General features: G+C 36.4%; 1 protein-coding gene across 1 annotated transcript; it reads left to right on the top strand.

Annotated features, from left to right (window-relative positions):
* The first annotated feature begins 17,654 nt into the window (after nucleotides 1-17,654).
* LOC132628575 (uncharacterized) lies at nucleotides 17,655-18,292 on the top strand. The gene is made up of 2 exons (XM_060344345.1): nucleotides 17,655-17,771; nucleotides 18,008-18,292. Exons 1-2 carry the CDS (start codon nucleotides 17,655-17,657, stop codon nucleotides 18,290-18,292), a joined length of 402 nt encoding a protein of 133 aa, XP_060200328.1.
* Nucleotides 18,293-19,571: the final 1,279 nt, after the last annotated feature.

Below are 19,571 nucleotides of genomic sequence, written 5' to 3'. Positions count from 1 at the left end.
TATGACTTGCAAGAATGTATGACTCGATTCCCGAAGCTTTCAGTGGGTTTTGGGTAAGAAAAATGAGATTTTGGAAATCCTTAAGCTAAGAAATGAAGAAGTTTGACCAAAGTCAACACTGGGGGTAAATCAGTCTTTTTTGAAGTTTTGATGATTCCAAGGTCCAGAATGTGATTTATGACTTAGTCGAGTCGTTGGTTCGGTTCCCGAGAGATTCAGCGTGATTTAGGTAGTTGGTTGAGAAACTAGCTTTTGAGATGATTTGGAGTTGACCACGGTCAAGATCGGGTCAAGACGGTCTTGTTTGGATGTTTTGAGAGTTCAATCATGTTTGTATGATTATTTTGGACTTGTCCACAAATTTTGGTTAGATTCTGATGAGTTTCGGATGTGTTTGGGTTGTATGTTTGTTTTTTTGTTTCGACGTCGTTTTGAGCAAAAAGGTTACCATATTGAGCAAACGACCATTGTTTTGTGTTTTGATTGAATTGTTAGATCCGTATCGTAATTTCAGAACTATAGCAACAAGAATCGTCACATTTCGTTGCCGTATGAGTGAGATATGGCTTTTTTTCTTTCTAAATTTTACTGTTGCTATTTTTCTGGTGTTAAAAAAAAATGGCCTTCACGATCGTGATCAAGAAAATTCCTATACAGTGTATAAAACAAGCAGTCCGAAACATTTAGTATTTTGAGCATATTTTGAGTTCTAGAGCTCCGTTTGAGGTGATTTTTGCGGTGTTGTTCTCGTCTCAATGAGGGGGTATCTAACCTTTATTTTGATGTTTCCTCAAGATTGTTTTCGTTGGTTATTTTTTTTTATTCGTGTTTGGTTGGGGAAAATTGGGGTTCTGAAACCCAGAAGTTAAAAAGTGGTAAACCATGAATTTGAGGATCAAGATGAAGGCTTTTTGAATGTGTTTTCTGGATTTAGACTAATTAAACTATGGCTAAATTTTAAACAAAATTCCAATTTTGCCCTTGTGGGCCCGGGGTTACCTTTTTGGGTTCCGAATCAAAGTATAGCAATATAGGTATCATTAGACTCGTTTAACCTCGTAAAATACTATTTTGACTATATTGAAGCCGATTTTGTAATGCAATTATAGTTTTGACCTTTGGGGCTCGAAATTGACTTTTTGGGTGACGTTTTGGACCCGAATTATTATCATAGTAATATGGGTGTCTACGGACTTGTGTACTTACGTAGATTTTGTATTTGAACAGTTTGGGATCATTCAGAGGCTTTGAAGAAGGGCAAGGCCGTGTGATGATCGCTTGGGTTTCAAACTTCAAATCAGGCATGTTGAGATTATGAACCTTAACTTAAGCATCATGATTGGTTTAAATTGGAATAATACGAGGGGATAATGGGACAAATTAAGGGGTCCCTATATTTGTGAGGTGACGAGTACTTGTATCGGGTACCGGTGCCATGATATGGGTATTTGCGTAATTTTAATTGTATAGTCCGGTCTGAATGTCATACTTTGGGCATTAGCTGACAGCATAGATTGATTTGTGTTTGTGGTTGGGATATGAGGTCCTTTATTTATTTCTTCTATGCTTATTACCTGTCTTGTTTGTAATTATGTGTTCTCTCACTCCTGAAATACTCGTTTAAAAGTGGATAAGAGGTAAAGATTGAGTCTTTATTGCTTAGTATGTTGCATGTCATATTTATGCTTATTATAGTATCTCATGTGCATTTGAGGATACTTGTGAAAGGCCCGAGGGGAAATGATTCCGGACAGAGAGACGATGGTATTTTGAGCAAGATTTGCTAGATGACAGGTAATATGAGTCTAAGGGCTGAGTGTTGTGATTTGGAGCCTACGGGGCTAAGTAATGTGATTGGAATCCTAAAATGGCTGAGACCCGATGTGATCTGGGATCTAAGAATTTTGGGTTGGTATATGGACCTCGCAAGTCCCCCATAAGTCACGATTCGTTAATGTTCGAACGTGTGTGTACTGGTGATGGAAAGGCCTCTCATTGCATGGCATTTGCATATCATTACATTCTATTGGATTCCTTGTGTGTATGTCTTGTTTGATTTGTCGTTTGGATTGCCTTAAATGCCTTTTGGTATTTGACGGACTTGAGCATTTAGAAGTTTCACCTAGGCTTATAACCTGAGGTTATTGTGATTATAATTATGATGGACTAACAGTGTTTAAGTGTGGATGTAGTATTCGAAGACCAACCCTTGTCTCCGTTTTAGTTTAGGGTCGGTCGACAATGCTGCTGAGTACACGTTGATTTCTCGTACGCATTCTACACTTGCTGCACATTTCTTTGGTGTGCAGAATCTATCCCAGTACTAATATAGCTCGCGTCTTCTTCGATCATTGAGGAGCACGCTTTGGAGGATTCGGGGTGAGCTGCTAGTTGACCTGTGACTGGATTCTATCTCTCTTTTTATTTTACTCTATCTTATCTTCTATTCAGACAGTGTATTCAGATGATATTCTAGACCTGTATTTGCTATCCTAGTAGTTCTTGTACTTGTGACACCAGGTTTTGTGTGGTTGTGCTTATTCCGCATAATTATGAATATGAGACTTAGTTTATGACTTTTAAATGGCTTTATTTATTTCTTTCCGCATAATATACTTATTAAAACTGGCTTAATCGTTTGTGATGGTTCGCCTGCCGGTGGGGGTAGGTGCCTGTTGACACCTAATTTTTGACCTCCCATAATTTACTTTAATTATATAGAGTCCTTGAGCTATTAAACAGAGGGAAATATGTTTTTAGAAAGTCAAAATAATTTTCTAAAAATCTCTTGAGGCTATATTTTGTCAAGATTGTTGATAAGGTAATTTCTATAATATTATAAATTAATTTGAGTATTTTTCACAATTAATGTACCTTTGATTAAAATTGACCAAGAAGAAAGTGATAATTTTCCATCATTTTTCACTTAATTGCCAAAATTGTAAAATAGCAATTTACAAAGTATTTTACTCTATTTAATTCAAGGAAAATTGATTAATTAAGTAAATTGACCATTTTACCCCTCATTTCTTATTTAACCAAATTTGGCTTTTATCATAATTAATTAACTTATGATTGTAATTGATTTTGAAAAATTGCCATTAAGCGCGGTAATTAAAACAATTAGTTATTAGCCAATTATGGCAACTAGCCAAGTTTAATTGAGGATTTTTGACTAAAAAAAAGAAAGAAAAACTTAGCTACTTTTATTATTATTATTATTATTATCTCTTTGTTAAGATTTTTAGTTGCCTTTTATTATTATTATTATTATTATTATTATTATTATTATTATTATTATTATTATTATTATTATTATTATTATTATTATTATTATTATTATTATCTCTTTTAAAATCTGAGTTGCTTTTTATTATTATTATTATCTCGTTTATTATTATTGTCTTTTAATTTTTTTTAATTACTTTTATTATTTGGATTATTTTATTGTTATTATCTCTTTTAAAATCTAACCAATTAATTTTAAATGGGTTTTTTTTTTAAAAATTATTTAATGGACATCTTTTGAAAATGGGGCTATTTATTAAAATCTTGCATACCTGTCCATATATATATGATATATACCGAAATTGGGCCCCTTTCTATTTTTTCAAAAAATCAGCCGAGTCCAGCCCAATGAAGGGCCAGACTCGGCCCACCACGCCCATATTTAGGGCAAAGACCTTAGTCAAACAGACTCCAAAAGGATCATTTGTTTTTCTCTCAAGGGTTTCAAGAGAAACCCTAGCGCCGCCGCTTGATTCCCTTCTCTCTCCTGCGTCAGCCATGCCATTTTTGGCAAAATTGTAGGTGTACAACACCTTTTCAGGCCTTGCATGGCTAGATCGAGCAAGCATTTAATGCTTCGTCTCCAAAACTCACCAAACACGACCTTAGAAGGTAATTTTTTTTTCTCTTCACTTTTCTGCATTTCTCAATGTTAAGAACTGAAAACTTTAATTGGTTTTATTTTGTTGCGATTTGAATTTGGGGATTTCTATTGTCTTATAAGGAGCCAAAGAGATTGACCCGTTCTGGGTCCAATCTGACCCTCAATGCGTTTGAGCTTTGAATCTCAACCTTTGACTGGATTTTAGAGGGCAATCCTTTGACAGTTTGCAAAGTCCCACATCGAGTGTGAGATTGGGATTTTTTCAGATTTGGGTTCTGTATAAAACGTTTCATTTCGCAAAAAAGAGGAGGGGGATTTACTTTTTTTAAGAAAAGAAAGAGATTTTCTGAGAGGCAATTTGAAAACTTATATCATTTTGCAAAAAAGTCGAATAGCTAGGGTTTTCAACAGTTTGCTTGGAAACCTTTATTTTCGATGTAGTTATATTTTTTGAAATACTTGTGCTTGCTGTGTGGCTGAGGAAGGAGGATAATTTTCCTCAATTTTGTTCTTGGCTAGGCTGCGAATCAAAGAGGTGACCTTTCTTTTCCTTTAGTAATTTCCTTTCATTTATATACTTTGCTACTTATGTGGTTTGATGTTGTTTTTGTTTATAATGTTTTAGCTTTATGATATTAGTTTAGTCTTGTTACGTAGTAGGTTAGTTCTATGTGTGCTTAGGGGACTAATTATGTAGATTTCTTGTTTGTCATTTAATAGATTATGAAATAGTCTAGATGAATAACCCATTAAATAAGTGTTTAGTTTCTCTATGATTAATGGTTTGAGTTTTTCCTTGTTAAGCTAGTTTTTTGATAGTTCATGATGGTCTTTGAAGTGTGATTTATGTGTTATGAGTCTATTCTAATTCTGTTCAGTCCCTCTAATTCTGTTCAGTCCCATGTTGATATAACCTGGAGTCTGCTTAATCTTGCTCTCACTTGCTTGGTTTCCTACTCACATATTGTTGTAAGTTCACTAACGGTATGTGTTTAGGTATTAACTATGCTAGTTCATGGGAATAATAATGGCTGGGCTTATCATTTATTTGTCCTCCTATGGGAATGAGTCTGTCTTCTATGGAATCTGTGATACTTGATCAGTTTGAGTTACTTGTTCTTCAAAAGAAAGGTGGAAAAACATGATTGATAAGTTAGTGTTCCAGCTTGTGGATCTTGTTATCCTTAGATAACTGCTAAGTGTGAAGAATTTGTAGTGTTGAGTCCTAGTTGCTTGTCAGTCCATAAACCTGAAAGGCATGATAGTATGAGTTTTAAGGAACCTAAGAGGTATCATCAGTCCCTCTTTAGCCTATTATGTTAGTTTTCTTTTGTGATTGAGTGGTATGGTGGATAGTCTGTGGCTGAGGAGTGCATTTGGTTACAGATTATTCATTTAAAAGGAGGATATTTGATACTACCACATAGTATTTAACAAAAAAGAAGATTTATTTGCCTAAGTGTTCAAGTCATAATATGTTTGGAAAGATCATCATCCTGTCTCAACATTTACTTGGTTTAATGATGTTATTTGGAGTCTTTGATATGGTGAGAATTGGTTTGTTTTATTGTTTGGTGTAGTTCAGGCCAGGTGCAGTCATTACCTTCTTTGTTCTAATCTAGCTTTATGTTTTGCATAAGTCCATTTGTGAACCTGTGTAGATTGGTGTCCATGGTTGATCCCTTCCATGATACATATCAAAGATTTTTATTAAAGGATTTAGTCTGTGCACACTTGCTTGGTCTATATTTGTCCTTCCTAAATCCCTGTAAACCATTGGGGTTCTTTGGTCCTGGTCTTGGTGAAATGCCTAACTTGCATAGGTTTGTTATAACATGATAGCCTCAATAACTTAAGGGTTAATTAAAAAAATGCAAAGGTTTCTTGCTTTTTAATTGGTTTCCTTTTTTTAAAAAGGGGGTTTTAAAGACTAGTAATTAATGAGGTTTCAAACTAAGTCCATTTTGCTTCTTTTTTTCCTCCTACTTGGGACACTGTTTAAGAATAAAATACTCAGGCTTAAATTGCTTGGCCAATTTATTTTGTTCTGATCCTGTGCCTGTTTGCACTTTTCTTGTTAAAAGGTTAAACATTTTGACTAGAAGGTTATCTGTTGGGACTTTAAAGTTGTTCTTAAGTCCTGATTTGTCCCTTGTGTTGCGAATCTGTGTTGGTCAAGGTGTGTAACTTATATTTGGCCTATTGGATTTTTAATCTTGAGATATCTTAAATCATTTGAAAACTGTTAAACCTTTTTCATAGGCAAATTCATCTACTATGTTGGTTTTAGGATAGGTTAGATTATGTGATTAATAACTTGTTATGTGGCTTGCTTAACTATTTTGTTTGGTTTAAGTGGTCTCACCTATTCACTAAGGTAAAGAAACTAGAATTTATCTTTCATGAAATACTGGTCCTAAAACTGTGTTTTTGCTAAGTTCACTACAAGGGTAACTAAATGACTATCTGGCAGTCCACTTGAGTACATTAAAGTCTACTAAGTGAATGAAATAGTCTTAATACTTTCTTATGTTGACAAGTAAAATTGATTTTAAAAATTGGGTTTCTTTAGGGAGGAACTTGTTCTGGGAACTGCTGTTCACTTGATCACTTGTGTATGACACTTCATGGCCATTAATTGTTTCTCTTTGGAGGTTGATCATTCATCATTTAAATCCGTTTGCCTGATTTGTGGTACCTGTTTGGAGAATGTCTCTTTGAATTAGTTAAGTATTGATATGTTGGTTCTGTATTCCTAATTATAGCTTCTCTCTTGCTTTTGTCATAACTGTGTAATAGAAAAACATAAGCCTGTCTTTAGTCCTGTTTGAACTTGATAGGATACTAATAATGGATAATAATATGGCTAAGTCTGTTAGAATACATACCCAGACATATTGATTTGGAGGCTGTTTGTTTGGTGTCATTCATATACACTTCATTTCCCATAATACTGTGAGCCTACCTACACATAAGAGGAAAGGCAAGAACAACACTTGGGGATGAAGCTCAAACCTCCCCTGGTGTCTACCATGCCTGGGGTTCCTAGAAACTCCTTAGATTTTGTGTGGCATCATAATAAGAAAGCAAGAGCTTTCCCTTTTGAGCTGCTTTAATCTCTCCATGGGTGTGTAAAATCATGGTATGTGGGTTGGTGATGGTGTAAGATCATTAGTTTAATATTGTCCATTTAGTTTTTGCTTAAGAGAGTCACCTCATGAACTTATTTGTTTGATCTTTGGTTCTGGTCTTTGATTCTGTCACTGATTGGTTCACATGAGTTAAAAAGAGTCTTTGATAATTTATTTTCCCTCATCTCTTTTCAATGCATCAATCTTCTTCCATGCATACTGGGTAATATGCCAAAGTATAAAGAGCATATTCCTTCTATATCATCACAGGTGTATAGGATTGAATATGTTCATGTATACTTAAAGTATATCACTTATATAGAATTTTAACATTGGCTGTCGCAAGTTTATTTGGTTTTGGGCTTGTCCTCTCTCTGCTTGCTGTTAGGCCTCCTTTCATTGTATTGAGTGTAAACATGTCCTTGGCCCAATGTACTTTGATTTTGCTAAAATGGCCCATCCAGGCCTCGGTTTTTATTTATTTATCTGAGTTTGGGCCTAGAATAGTTGGCTTCTCCTTATTTCTATTTCCCTAGTTATATATACCTGTTTGTTCTTTTGCGCCTTTAATGTATTTAAACATGAATTATCTATACTTTAATTCTAAAAATATTTAGAAATTTACTAACCTTTATCCCTTTTTATGTGCTACGTGATTTCAACCTGGGCCATTTGGGCCGCCCATGCATTAAAACTGTTGGGCCAGAGGCCCAATCGCTCTTTCTTGATCGAGTCCGAAGGAGGAAGGGAAGCTAATATGTTTGAATGCCTAGCCAATGGGTGAAAATGGCACTGATGGGCATGGGTAGGCCCTTCAGTTTGAAAAAAATACATTCCTCCCTCTCTTTACTTTATTTGTATATGTATATGTTGTATATCAAACATGGGCAATGGTGAAACCCCTATGCATGTGCAGAATCTAGGATATCAAACGCTTAGTATTTTAGGAAGTCGCTCAAAATGTTTTAAAACTCGGCTAACCTTGGTTTTGCACAACTAGAAATTGCCCTTTAAACTGATTTTGCTAAAGTTCAGTAATCAACTCATATTTTGGGTAAATAAAACCCGTACACTTTTTCAATTGGGAATTGGCAAGCTTTGAACTATTTGGCAAAGAAAAATCTGGGAACAATTCATCTTTAAAAAGGCAAAAGATTTCGGGCCTTCAGCCCATTAGTTGAATTATTACTTAGTTTTTGTATCACACTGAGTATTGAACGGGAACGAAAGTGGAAAGAATGCGGTTTATGATAACAAAATGGGCCTTGAGGTTTTTGATATTTAGCACAGTCTGCAAAAGTGGTTTGAAAACTGGCAATTTGAGGCTGGGTGAAAATTGGAGGAAATGGATCATTTTTGAACTCAAACATTTTGGGCCCAAAGATTTATTGGACTGAAAATGTTTTGGACTAAATATGAGGATAAAGGGATTTGGACTTAGGATATTGTTGACCTATGGCTTCAAATATATGTATATATATATATATATATATATACATATATTTGAAGCCATAGGTCAACAATATCCTAAGTCCAAATCCCTTTTTATATATATATACTACAAAGCGGAGAATATACTCCATATTTTCTCATATATAAAATCCATAAGAACTAAACCCATTTTATTAGGACTAGAATAGTAGCGACTCTACTCGGGAGAAATCCCGGGTGTGTCCTAGTTCGACAATAAAGTGAGTTGAACACCTATGTGGATTTTTAAAACCAAAAACCCCTTTTACAAGGGGAATTTTTGCCGAATTTTTTCTTGAAACCATGATATGAAATGAAATGAAATGACATTTTGCGAAAAATTAAACACTTTTAAACAAATAAGTACATTAATCACACATTGAAGCTCGTAGGTCAACCGTATTCTACGGATCTTTAATACTAGGGTGCGTAAAACCTTCCCTAGGGGATCACCAGAGCCCTTACCTCGAACTTTGGTCCAAAAGATTTTTTACTCATTTTTTGGAAAAAATCTTTAAACTCGATTTTCCTAGTTTTCCATAATAAATTAGGTGGCGACTCTGAAATACTAAAATCCAATTAGAGCACCAACAACCCCGTAGTAACTTTTATGCTTTACCCGCGTAAAAGCGAACCATAACAATGCCTTCACATCTTTGAATTTGGGTCGTGACAAATTCTTAAAGAAACGTTAAGTGATAACTAGGGGTGAGCACGGTACGGTATATACCGAATACCATACCGATACCGAAGTTTTTAATACCGCGGTTTTGGTATTAAGGTATTTGGTATGAATTTAAATTTTCGTTGGTATTCGTTACGGTATTTGGTATTTATAAAATGGATACCGAGATACCGTATACCGTATCGAAGTTTATACTACATATATACAATCCATATATATTATATTTACTACTGCTAAATATATAGACTAGTTTTCGTAGAAAAAATTACATCACATCTCATTTAATGCCAATTTGTATCTAATAGAAAATTGTACCATCAAAGCTAACCTTTGATCCAATAGTTTCATGCTTTCAGAGGTGCTGAGGCCTAGAAGCTGCCTTTAATTTGTATCTGCTATTTTTCCAATACATTAAGACTCGAAATGGTGGAAATGGCCTATTCTCCCTACTTCTGAATGAAATTTTGGTGTAAAATTGTATAGAACTGAAGATTATGCTTAATTTTGGCAAATGTTGTTTAGGTTTTGGAACTTTGACTACTCTCTATCGTGATTTAAATGTCCTTTGTGTAATCCGTTGTGTAATTGATTAACGAAGAAAATTGCTTGTACTTTCTTTTAAATATGTCTATTTGTGTATGGTGTTAGTTTAATATAATTGAGAAAAGTCGAAGTCACAATCCTTTATTACATGAGTATATACGTAAGTCGAAGTCAAATAAACTATGGTTACCGAATTACCGTACCGTGAAATACCGAAACCGAACCATACCGAATTAGTTTGGTATGGTAATGGTATCATATTTTTAAAAACCGAATACCGAAGTTACCGAACCAAAGTTTCAAATACCGTACCATGCCCACCCCTAGTGATAACAGGGGCAGCTCAAGGGTGAGGTCAGTAAAGTCTTTTCTTTAGGTCCCAAAAAACTTTTAACGATGAATTTATGATTTTATTTTCTTTTAACAACATTAAAGATTGCAAAAAGAAAGTACAAAATTTATATTAAAAAAAACGACCTACTTTTTAACAGAAATAATTTAGAACTTTGAACTAAACTACTAAGATCTTATATTAATAAATAAAGTTTTTACAACATCTAATGTAATATTTTGAAAACATATGGCTAACATCTTATTAATAGAATTAATCCTTACCATGGTCAATAATGATATTAATATGTGAAATAAAAAGATTTTATGTCTCAGAAGAATATCTATATCATGCTAAAATACAAGTATGAAAAAAATAAAAATAGTAAAGATATTCTTCTGAGACATAAAATCTTTTTATTTCACATAGATGGCCCGTGCTCGTGCACAACACAGACATTTCTCCAATATTGTTGTACAATATGCTATATACTGTATAATTCATTTGCGAAAAAAGTTGTACAATTACATTCTTAAGCTTGCTAGAAAGACAAACAATCAGATTATTCATGCTCATGTTGGTGGTGTAGCTAACATAATAGCTGATTCTACAATTGGGTAAAAATTGGATTTTTACACCTATCCACTGGGGAAAAAGAAAAACCAAGCATTAGAGTGATCAATGCAAGAAAAAGTCTTGTGAAAATTAAATCATTACATGATAGTAAAGCAAATAATTGTAACTCACCATGAGAAGAATCTTGCCACCTTCAGTATTTTCCCTTTCAGAGAAGCAAATTGAAATTTTCAATCAATAAGTTCAGACTCTTTCTAGTATCTTCCTCTCCTTCCACAACGTCGACCATATACCAGAGTATTATCCTTCGGAGTTCCTCTATTTGACCACATTGAATGAAAGAAATGATAATATATACTTCAGGTGACATCGCAATTGTGGCTCTGTAGGCCAAGGGCTTATTTATCTAGAAAAAATTGTTCCTGACATTGACCAAGGGCCATACCAGTTTTTGTGACATTTCTTTAGCACTATTCTTCGAAATAATTTATTAACTGTTAGGAGATTCATTCTTCGGCATCAAATATTTCAAAATCTGCAAGTCTTATGTCAAAATAAATTAATACAACCTAAAATGTAGAGAAGATATCCGTCAAGACTAACCATCAACATTCAATGATTTCATTTAAGTGAGACGAGAATCGAAGCATAGGAGTACTGACCTTCTTACTATTCTTCCATTGCTCATTGATTTCTACCATTATGCCTGTACTTCAAGTAAGTATTGATTTACATAATCGCATCCATACTTTCATGAACTAGTTCTGTAGTTTTCTTATTTTGCTCGGCGAGATCCTTCGATTTAGCCTCATTCTCCATTCATCTTTGATATTCCAAAGTTTCTTACGTCTATACTTCTCAGCTTCGAGTTCATTCCTACGTTTATGATCCTCCTGTTCATTCAAGAAATCACGATTATCAACAACTTTCATTACCTTTATCTTCTCCTTAATGAGTATCTGCAAATGAGCTGCAATAGAATAAGTATTTGCATATACTAAAGGTCATCATGAATTTAATATAACATAAAGTTCAAGTAAATTCAGTTTGTTACAATAATTAGACTGTCTGCACATATCTATCTAACATGCATTTCTCAAATATTCTTTTTCCTTTACTGAATAAATCACGTCTTCCAGATATAACTCAGCCTTGAGAAAAAAGAAAGAAAAGATGGCTCCAAACATTTAAGATATATAAATCACGTCTTCCAGATATAACTCAGCCTTGAGAAAAAAGAAAGAAAAGATGGCTCCAAACATTTAAGATATAGTGGAGTGACATTTGATAGTTAGTACTCCTATCCAAATTAATTATTCTCTAATCAATCTACCTACATCATTTTTATTCCTATTTTTTTTTTTCGATAAGTACATTCCTCAATACTTCTTTGACAAATTAGAGATGCACACTTCATTTGAATTAGGTTCATTAGTTTCAAGTAACTTCATAAGAAGATAGACTCATGTTCAATATGAGTTGCCCAAAAGTGAAATTTTTCTAACTTGTAACAATTAGAACTCAATGTAATTTTGAAGTCTAGAACTCACCTCTTATCCATCTTTCTCCACCTCAAGCATATTAAACTTTCAAAATCTTGTAAAATCCAAATTGTGCGACTATTATATTCCAACTCAATAAAGCACGATCATATAATCTTAACGTTATTTTTTTTTTTACATAGACTTTTGACTTTTGGAAAGAAGGGGTGGGGACAGAGGCGGATCCAGGATTTAAACTCTATGAGTTCAAACTTAAGATTTTTAGCATTGAACTCATTATATTTTTAAAGTTAGGGGTTCATATTTACTATTTATTACAATTTCAGTAATTTTTTACACACAAATTTATGCTCCGCGTCGAAAGTTTGGGGTTCAATTGAACCCCAATATACAATGCTACATACGCCTCTGGGTGGGGAGATGATATATGTTGTAGAAAGGTTAAATCTTTTTCTATGTAATCATATTTTACTCCATTTAATCTTTCATTGCATATCATCGTCATACCAATGTTGAACTACAAAGTTTACTTTCCGGAAAAAGTAGATTATCTCTGATATGTAACATATAATAGAGGTTGCCCTTGTCAGAAGAGAAAAGTTAAAAAAAATTTAATTAAGTTCATTTAGACATATATATCATCAAAAACCTTGGGCACATCAGCGGGTGAACTGATACATGCATGTGAAAATGCAACATTCCAGATGTATCAGGGAAATCATGTCTCCGGGTAGAATCGATCGAACGGACACGTGAGGACCCGAGAGCTTATAGCTGCTATCTTCCATCCTACCAACCCACATCACATCTGTTATCCTCGATTTGTGTTCCGTAGCATGGGAGAATGTTGGCACCGTAGAAACGTCACATCACTTGTACTTTAGGATTGAAAAGTCTAATTTTGGCTTTAATAAATATAACTTCTAGGGTAAGGAACATGTATCTCATCTTGGAGACTTGTAACTAGAGGTGGGCATGATATGGTATATATCGATTACCATACCGAAACTAAAATTTTTTATACTGCGGTTTTGGTATTATGGTATTTGGTACGATATTTGGTATCCATTTTTAAAAATTTTGGTATTCGATAAGGTATTCGGTATTTATAAAGAAAATACCGAAATACTGAATACCATACCGAAGTATATAAGTACATGTACAATTCTTATATTTTAGTATATATTATAATACTAACAAATATATAAATTAGTATTAGTACAAAACTAATTATTTAGATGTTTGAACTTTGACTGCTCTTTCTTGATTGAAATGTTTTTGTTGTATAATTGATTTACGAAGGGGATTTCTTGTAATGTCTTTTGAATTTTTCATATGTGAAGTGTTAGTACGATATAATTAAGACGTTTCTTGAATAGGCGAAGTAATTCTCTACGATATGATTATATGTTCGTCAAAGTCGAACAAACTTTGGTTACCGATTTACCGTACCGTAAAATATCAAAATCGAACTTCAAAATACTGAACCATACCGAATTAATTTGGTATGGTAATGGTATATTATTTTTAAAAACTGAAAACTGAAATTATCACACCGAAGTTTCAAATACTGTACCATGCCCACCCCTACTTGTAACCCTAGAAACTTTGGCTCTGAAGCTTGTAAAATCCACAGAGTTCGTGAACTATATCCAGTTGGCATACAAACCCGAGGCTGCCTGGAGCTGATCCCGAAAAGATTTAAGATGCCGAGCATACCGAAATATGACGAGACGATAGACCCGCAGGAGCATGTAATGGCTTACACTTGGCGGTCAAGGGAATGATTTGAGGAAAAAGAAATAGTCGGTTCTGATTAAGAGGTTCAGCGAAACACTTACTAAAGGGGCTTTGACCTGGTATTCTCTACTGCTCGAGCATTCGATTAGCTCATTTGCCATGCTAGCCAATATGTTCATCAAGGCGAATGTGGGAGCCTGAAAGGTGAAAACTAGGAAAGTGGATAGTTTCCGTATTTCTCAAGGAGAATCAGAGCTACTTGGGGATTTTGTCACCTGGTTCCAGAAAAAGCGAAAGCTTCTGCCTGCAGTCCCGGACGAATGGGCCGCCAAGGCTTTTACCAAGGGCTTGAATCCTTAGAATTCCAAGCCACAATCTGGGAAGATATGCACAACAGGTACGAATTAAATATCCGAGTGGAAGATGACCTACTGGGGACTCCTGCCATAGAACTTCCCAAAAAGACGGATAAGGGATTCAGGCCGATTAGAATTCATCAAAAAATTATTTCCAGCCCTACCCTCCTCCCGGAACATCTTGTGGTGTGGCCAAGGTTATCGTTCTTTGGAGAAGACAAATTCAAACAAGAAAGAAAATCACGGCAGAAATAATCACGGTTTGCAGAACCAAGATAAGGGTAACTCTCTCGGTTCCTCTTCGAAGGGATCGGAAAACTTGAAACTTTCCAATTACACTTTTACCATTGATGAAGCATAGATGGTGGTTCTGTTGAGGACCCATCCGGTGTCACGTCCTCTGAAACCTCTTCGATCTGACCCTAACAATATGAATCAGACCGTATCGTGCGACTTTCATAGCACTCAGGGGCATAAGACGGCGGATTTCAGACATCTCCGAGAGGAGGTGGCAGGAAAACAGGGGATATCTTCGGGAGTTCTTGAGTGAAAGGGATAGGAACAATTACGATAGAGTTGGACCGACAAAAGAGAAGGTCACTCTGGATGCCCCTCTGCACGTCATAAACATGATTTTGGCAGGTTTTTGATTGTCGGTACTACCTTCACAGCAGCCAAGAAAACAAAGATCTCGGGCATAAGATAAAAAAGAATCCGAGAATGTTCGGAGGAATACACCATCACTTTTACTGATGAAGATGCAGTTGGGATCGTCATACCATATAATGACGCCCTAGTTATCACTGTGTCCATTGATTGCTTCAAAGTAAAACGTGTGTTGGTTGATCCGAGAAGTTCGGCCAACATTATCCACTAGAAAGTGGTGGAAGAAATGGAAATGCTGGAAAAAATCGTATCGCCTGCTAGGACCCTCGCTGGTTTTAACATGTTGAGTGAAACTACAAAAGGGGAGATCAATTTTCCTGTGGAACCGGATGAGTCGTAAAGGAGACCAAGTTCTATGCGATTGATGGTGACATGCACTATAATGCAATATTCAAGAGATCATGGCTCCATGATATAAAAGTAGTTCATTCGAATTTTCACTTGCTAATAAATTTCGTAATCCGGAAGGAATCAAGGAGGTCAGGGAGGAGCAACCAGTAGCGAAAGAGATGTTTGTTATTGAGGAGCCAAAGTTTGGTGAAGCAGCAGCGGATGACAAATAGCAGTCACAGGATCCAGAACCCGTCCCTAATGCAATCCAACAAACTCTTTCTGAAGAGGTGGTAGAGATGGGTTCGAAAAATGAACTCTTAAAAAAGCACCAGGTTCTGAGGTACTTTGAGGTGCCTGATGATTCCGAAGCCACAAAATCAATGGCCGAGGAACTCGAGCAGATCACTTTGCATCATGAGTTACCGTAAAGAAAGGTATATCGGGGCACGGGGCTGACCCAAAGCTCAGGGAAATAATTCTTTAATATCTTAAAGCTACATCAATTGCTTTGCTGGTCCCATAAAGATATGACAGGTATTCCTCCGGAGGTTGCAACCACAAGCAGAGCCTGGACCTCAGTTTCCCACCTGTACGATAGAAAAAGCTGCCTATAGCTAATGTTCGCAATAGGTTTGTCAAAGAAGACGTATCTAGATTACTTAATATAGGGTCTATCCGGGATTTCAAATAACCAGATTGGTTATAAAATGTAGTCGTAGTGCCTAAAAAAGGAAATAAGTTTATAATGTGCAATGATTTTAAAGATCTTAATAAGGTGTCCGAGGACTTGTTCCCGCTTCTGAGTATAGATCAAATAATTAATGCCATGGCTGGGCGCGAGGTAATAAGTTTTCTCGATGCGTACTCTGGGTATAACCAGATCAGGATGCACCCGGAGGACCAAGAGAAAATATCCTTGATCACAAATTTTGGAACTTATTGTTATAATGTGATGCCCTTCGGGTTAAAAAAAATCGGAGCCACTTATCAAAGGCTTGTGAATAAAAAGTTTGAACAGCAAATAGGGAAACTATGGAAGTTTACATAGATGACATGATTGTTAAGAGTCTCCATGCAGGAGACCACTTGACTCATTTGCAAGAAATATTTGAAATTCTTAGGAAGTTCAACATGAAGCTTCATCCAGAGAAGTACTCCTTCGGAGTGGACTTTGGGAAGTTCTTGGGTTTCCTAGTCTCTCAAAGAGGAATACAGGTAATTGCAAAAAAAATCAAGGCAATCGAGGATATTGCCCACTCAATGGACAACGTAAAGGCAGTGCAGCGATTGACCGGTTGGATCGCATCCCTCAGCATCTTTATATCCCAACCATCAGAAAAATACCATAAGTTCTTATCACTACTCAAGAGAAAAATGACTTTGAATGGATGCCAGAGTGCCAACAGGCGTTTCGCGATCTAAAAGCATACCTATTCACTGCTCCGCTCATGTCAAATTCTAGGGATAGAGAACAACTCTTGGTGTACTTGGCCGTCTTGGAGGTTGCAGTAAGCCCAGTTTTGGTACATGAAGAGAAAGACCTTTTTCCTGATTTCAGTCCGAGAGTGGCTCCTCAAGCAGAAAAAAGAGAAGCTTTGGTCTTGGGGACTGCTCCTCGGGTTTGGCTACTTCATACTGACGGAGAGTCAAATGTTGAAAGAATCGTTTTGGGGATAGTTTTGCATACTCTAACCGGATCCGACAGGAGAAGTTTTGAGGCAAGCAATACACAGTGTGCCTCTAACTAACACCAAGGCCGAGTATGAGCTTTGATTATAGGTCTCGAATTAGCCTGAGGGCTAGGCTCAGAGTTAATCGAGGAAATGTGCGACTCTTTACAGGTGGTAAATCAAGTACACGAAGTGTTCGAAGCAAATGATGAGTGCATGTTACGATACCTTAAAAAGGTTCAGAAGCTGTTTTCCAGGTTTCAGGAGTGCACTATGGTGTACATACGCAGGGAAGAAAAAATGGAGGCAGATGCACTTGCCAATTTGGGTTCGTCCACAGAATCAGCAGGCTTTAACATTGAGTCAGTAGTTTAGTTACTTCATCTGGCATTAGATCCTGTAAGGTATGATGAGGTAAACTCAACAAGCTTGATCTGGTATTGGAGGAATGAGTTCTTGGATTTACCTGGGGCACGACAAATTGCCGAAGGACCTAAAAGCCTCCAAAGATCTAAGAGCTATGGCTACCCGATATTGCATCATAGATGTAATGTTGCATTTGAGGTGCTATTACGGCCTGCTAGCACATTGTGTGGGTCTCAAAAAAGCCGATTACGTAATGAGGGAGGTCGATGAGGGAATCTGCGAAAATCATTCAGGTGTAGAGTCGCTGATGAGGACAACAATAAGGGTCGGGTACTATTGGCCAAGGATAGAGAAAGATATGAAGGAGTTTGTCCGTAGATGCGACAAGTGCCAATGGCATGCACAAATGTTGCACCAGCCATGGGAAGATTTGCATCCGATTGTGTCTCCATGACCATTTATGAAGTGGGGGATGGACATAGTTTGACCTCTGCCTTCTGGTTCAGACAGGTAAGATTTGTATTAGTTATGACTAACTATTTTTCTAAGTGGGTTGAAACAGAAGCCTACAAGAAGATTCGTGAGAAGGAGGTGATAGACTTCATTTGGCAACATGTCATCTACCGTTTTGGTATCCCGAAAGATATAGCTTGCGACAACGGCCCTTAGTTCATTGGGTCCAAGGTCACCAAGTTTCTCGAGGACTTGAATGTCAAATACATCACCTCATATCCTTGTCATCCCAGTGCAAATGGTCAGGCGGAATTGACCAACAAGACCATACTCCAAACCTGAAGAGGAAATTGGAAGATGCTAAAGGATCGTGGCCTGCAAACCTACCTGAGGTACTTTGGGCATACAGAACCATAGCAAAGTCAAGTACCAGGGAAACACCCTTTTCCCTAGTAAATGGGGCAGAGACATTAATTCCGGTCGAAGTGGGGACTCCAAGCCTGTGGTACCTACAGGCAATTGAATGGGACAATTCAGACACAATGCTAGTTCAGTTGAACTTGCTTGAAGAACATTGAGGCCTTGCATATGTTTGGACGGTGGCATAAAAACAACGGATAAAACGGCAATACAACCACCGAACCAATCTCCGACATTTTAAAGTTGGAGACTTAATGCTTTGAAAGGTGACCCACAACACCAGGGATGCAAATGCAGGAAAGTTAGGTTCGAATTAGGAAGGACCGTATAAAATTACCGGGATCACCAATAAAGGATAATGTCAGTTGGAAGACAAAGATGGACAGAAGCTTTCGAGCAATTGGAATATCAGCCATCTGAAACATTACTATGCTTAACCGGGGAAAATGTGGCCATTTTGGCTATATTCTTTTTTCCTTCTCCCGGTTTTATCCTAATTGGGATTTTCTAGTAAGGATTTTAATGAGAAAGCACTGTATGGCTTGTTATGACGTTATTCCCCGGAGCTATTATCCAGTGCTTGGGTCTTCATTCTTTAGACCTACACATTGGGGGGCTATATACCCCTTCCATCAGGTCTGGGCATGATTATTTTCAAGGAAGCGACACTCCTTAACATTTTTTCGTCTGGCTTCAAGCCAAAACCATACTAGTACCAAGGATTTCCTGGTTGATAGAACATCTTACGCATGTAGCCGGACTGACTAACTAGATGGCAGCTGGATTATTTTTACATTTGCATCACATTTGTAAGTCAAAGGAATCAATAAAACTTTCCTTTTTAAATTTTTTCCATTGAAAGCAAAGATAATCAAATGGGTGCTATTTATGACATACCTAAAATAAATGGGAGACGTCCTCTTTGTAAGCACTATAAAAATAAGGGTCCCTCTCTTATTCGAATAAAATAAAAACCTTACAAAAGAAAAACGTTGAGTTCGATTGCCTCAGCATTCGAACACAAGTTGACCGGTATGAAGAAATCGAGTATTACAAACGGGAAACCACTGAGGTTCCGTTAAAGAATTCAAATAACTGAACAACTTTTTCATATGATGGCCAAAGTCCAGCAAAATTGTTAAATTCGCCTTTCGACTCAAATAAGTTGACTTTTATAAGTCTATAAGATCCTTAAGGAAACGCGATGTGATTTAAAGTTAAAACCCTCTGTTTCGAGGGCGTGATCCCTTTCCTTTTTTGGGAGGATGCGAGTTGCATATGTCATAAAAATAATACATGCAAAGACAGTGTGATGCAAGAAACAAGGCAATAAGAACACCAAAATGATTCATATTATATTGCAAATTCTCTGAGACTCATAGAGATCCGAAGACAAAAGTTTACTAGCCCCCGAAAGGAACCGACACGCTCGATTTT

Source organism: Lycium barbarum, chromosome 2, assembly GCF_019175385.1.
Source record: "Lycium barbarum isolate Lr01 chromosome 2, ASM1917538v2, whole genome shotgun sequence".
Taxonomy (NCBI): Eukaryota; Viridiplantae; Streptophyta; class Magnoliopsida; order Solanales; family Solanaceae; genus Lycium; species Lycium barbarum.
Note: the sequence above shows the minus strand (reverse complement) of the source record. Positions and strands in the feature narration are given on the sequence as shown.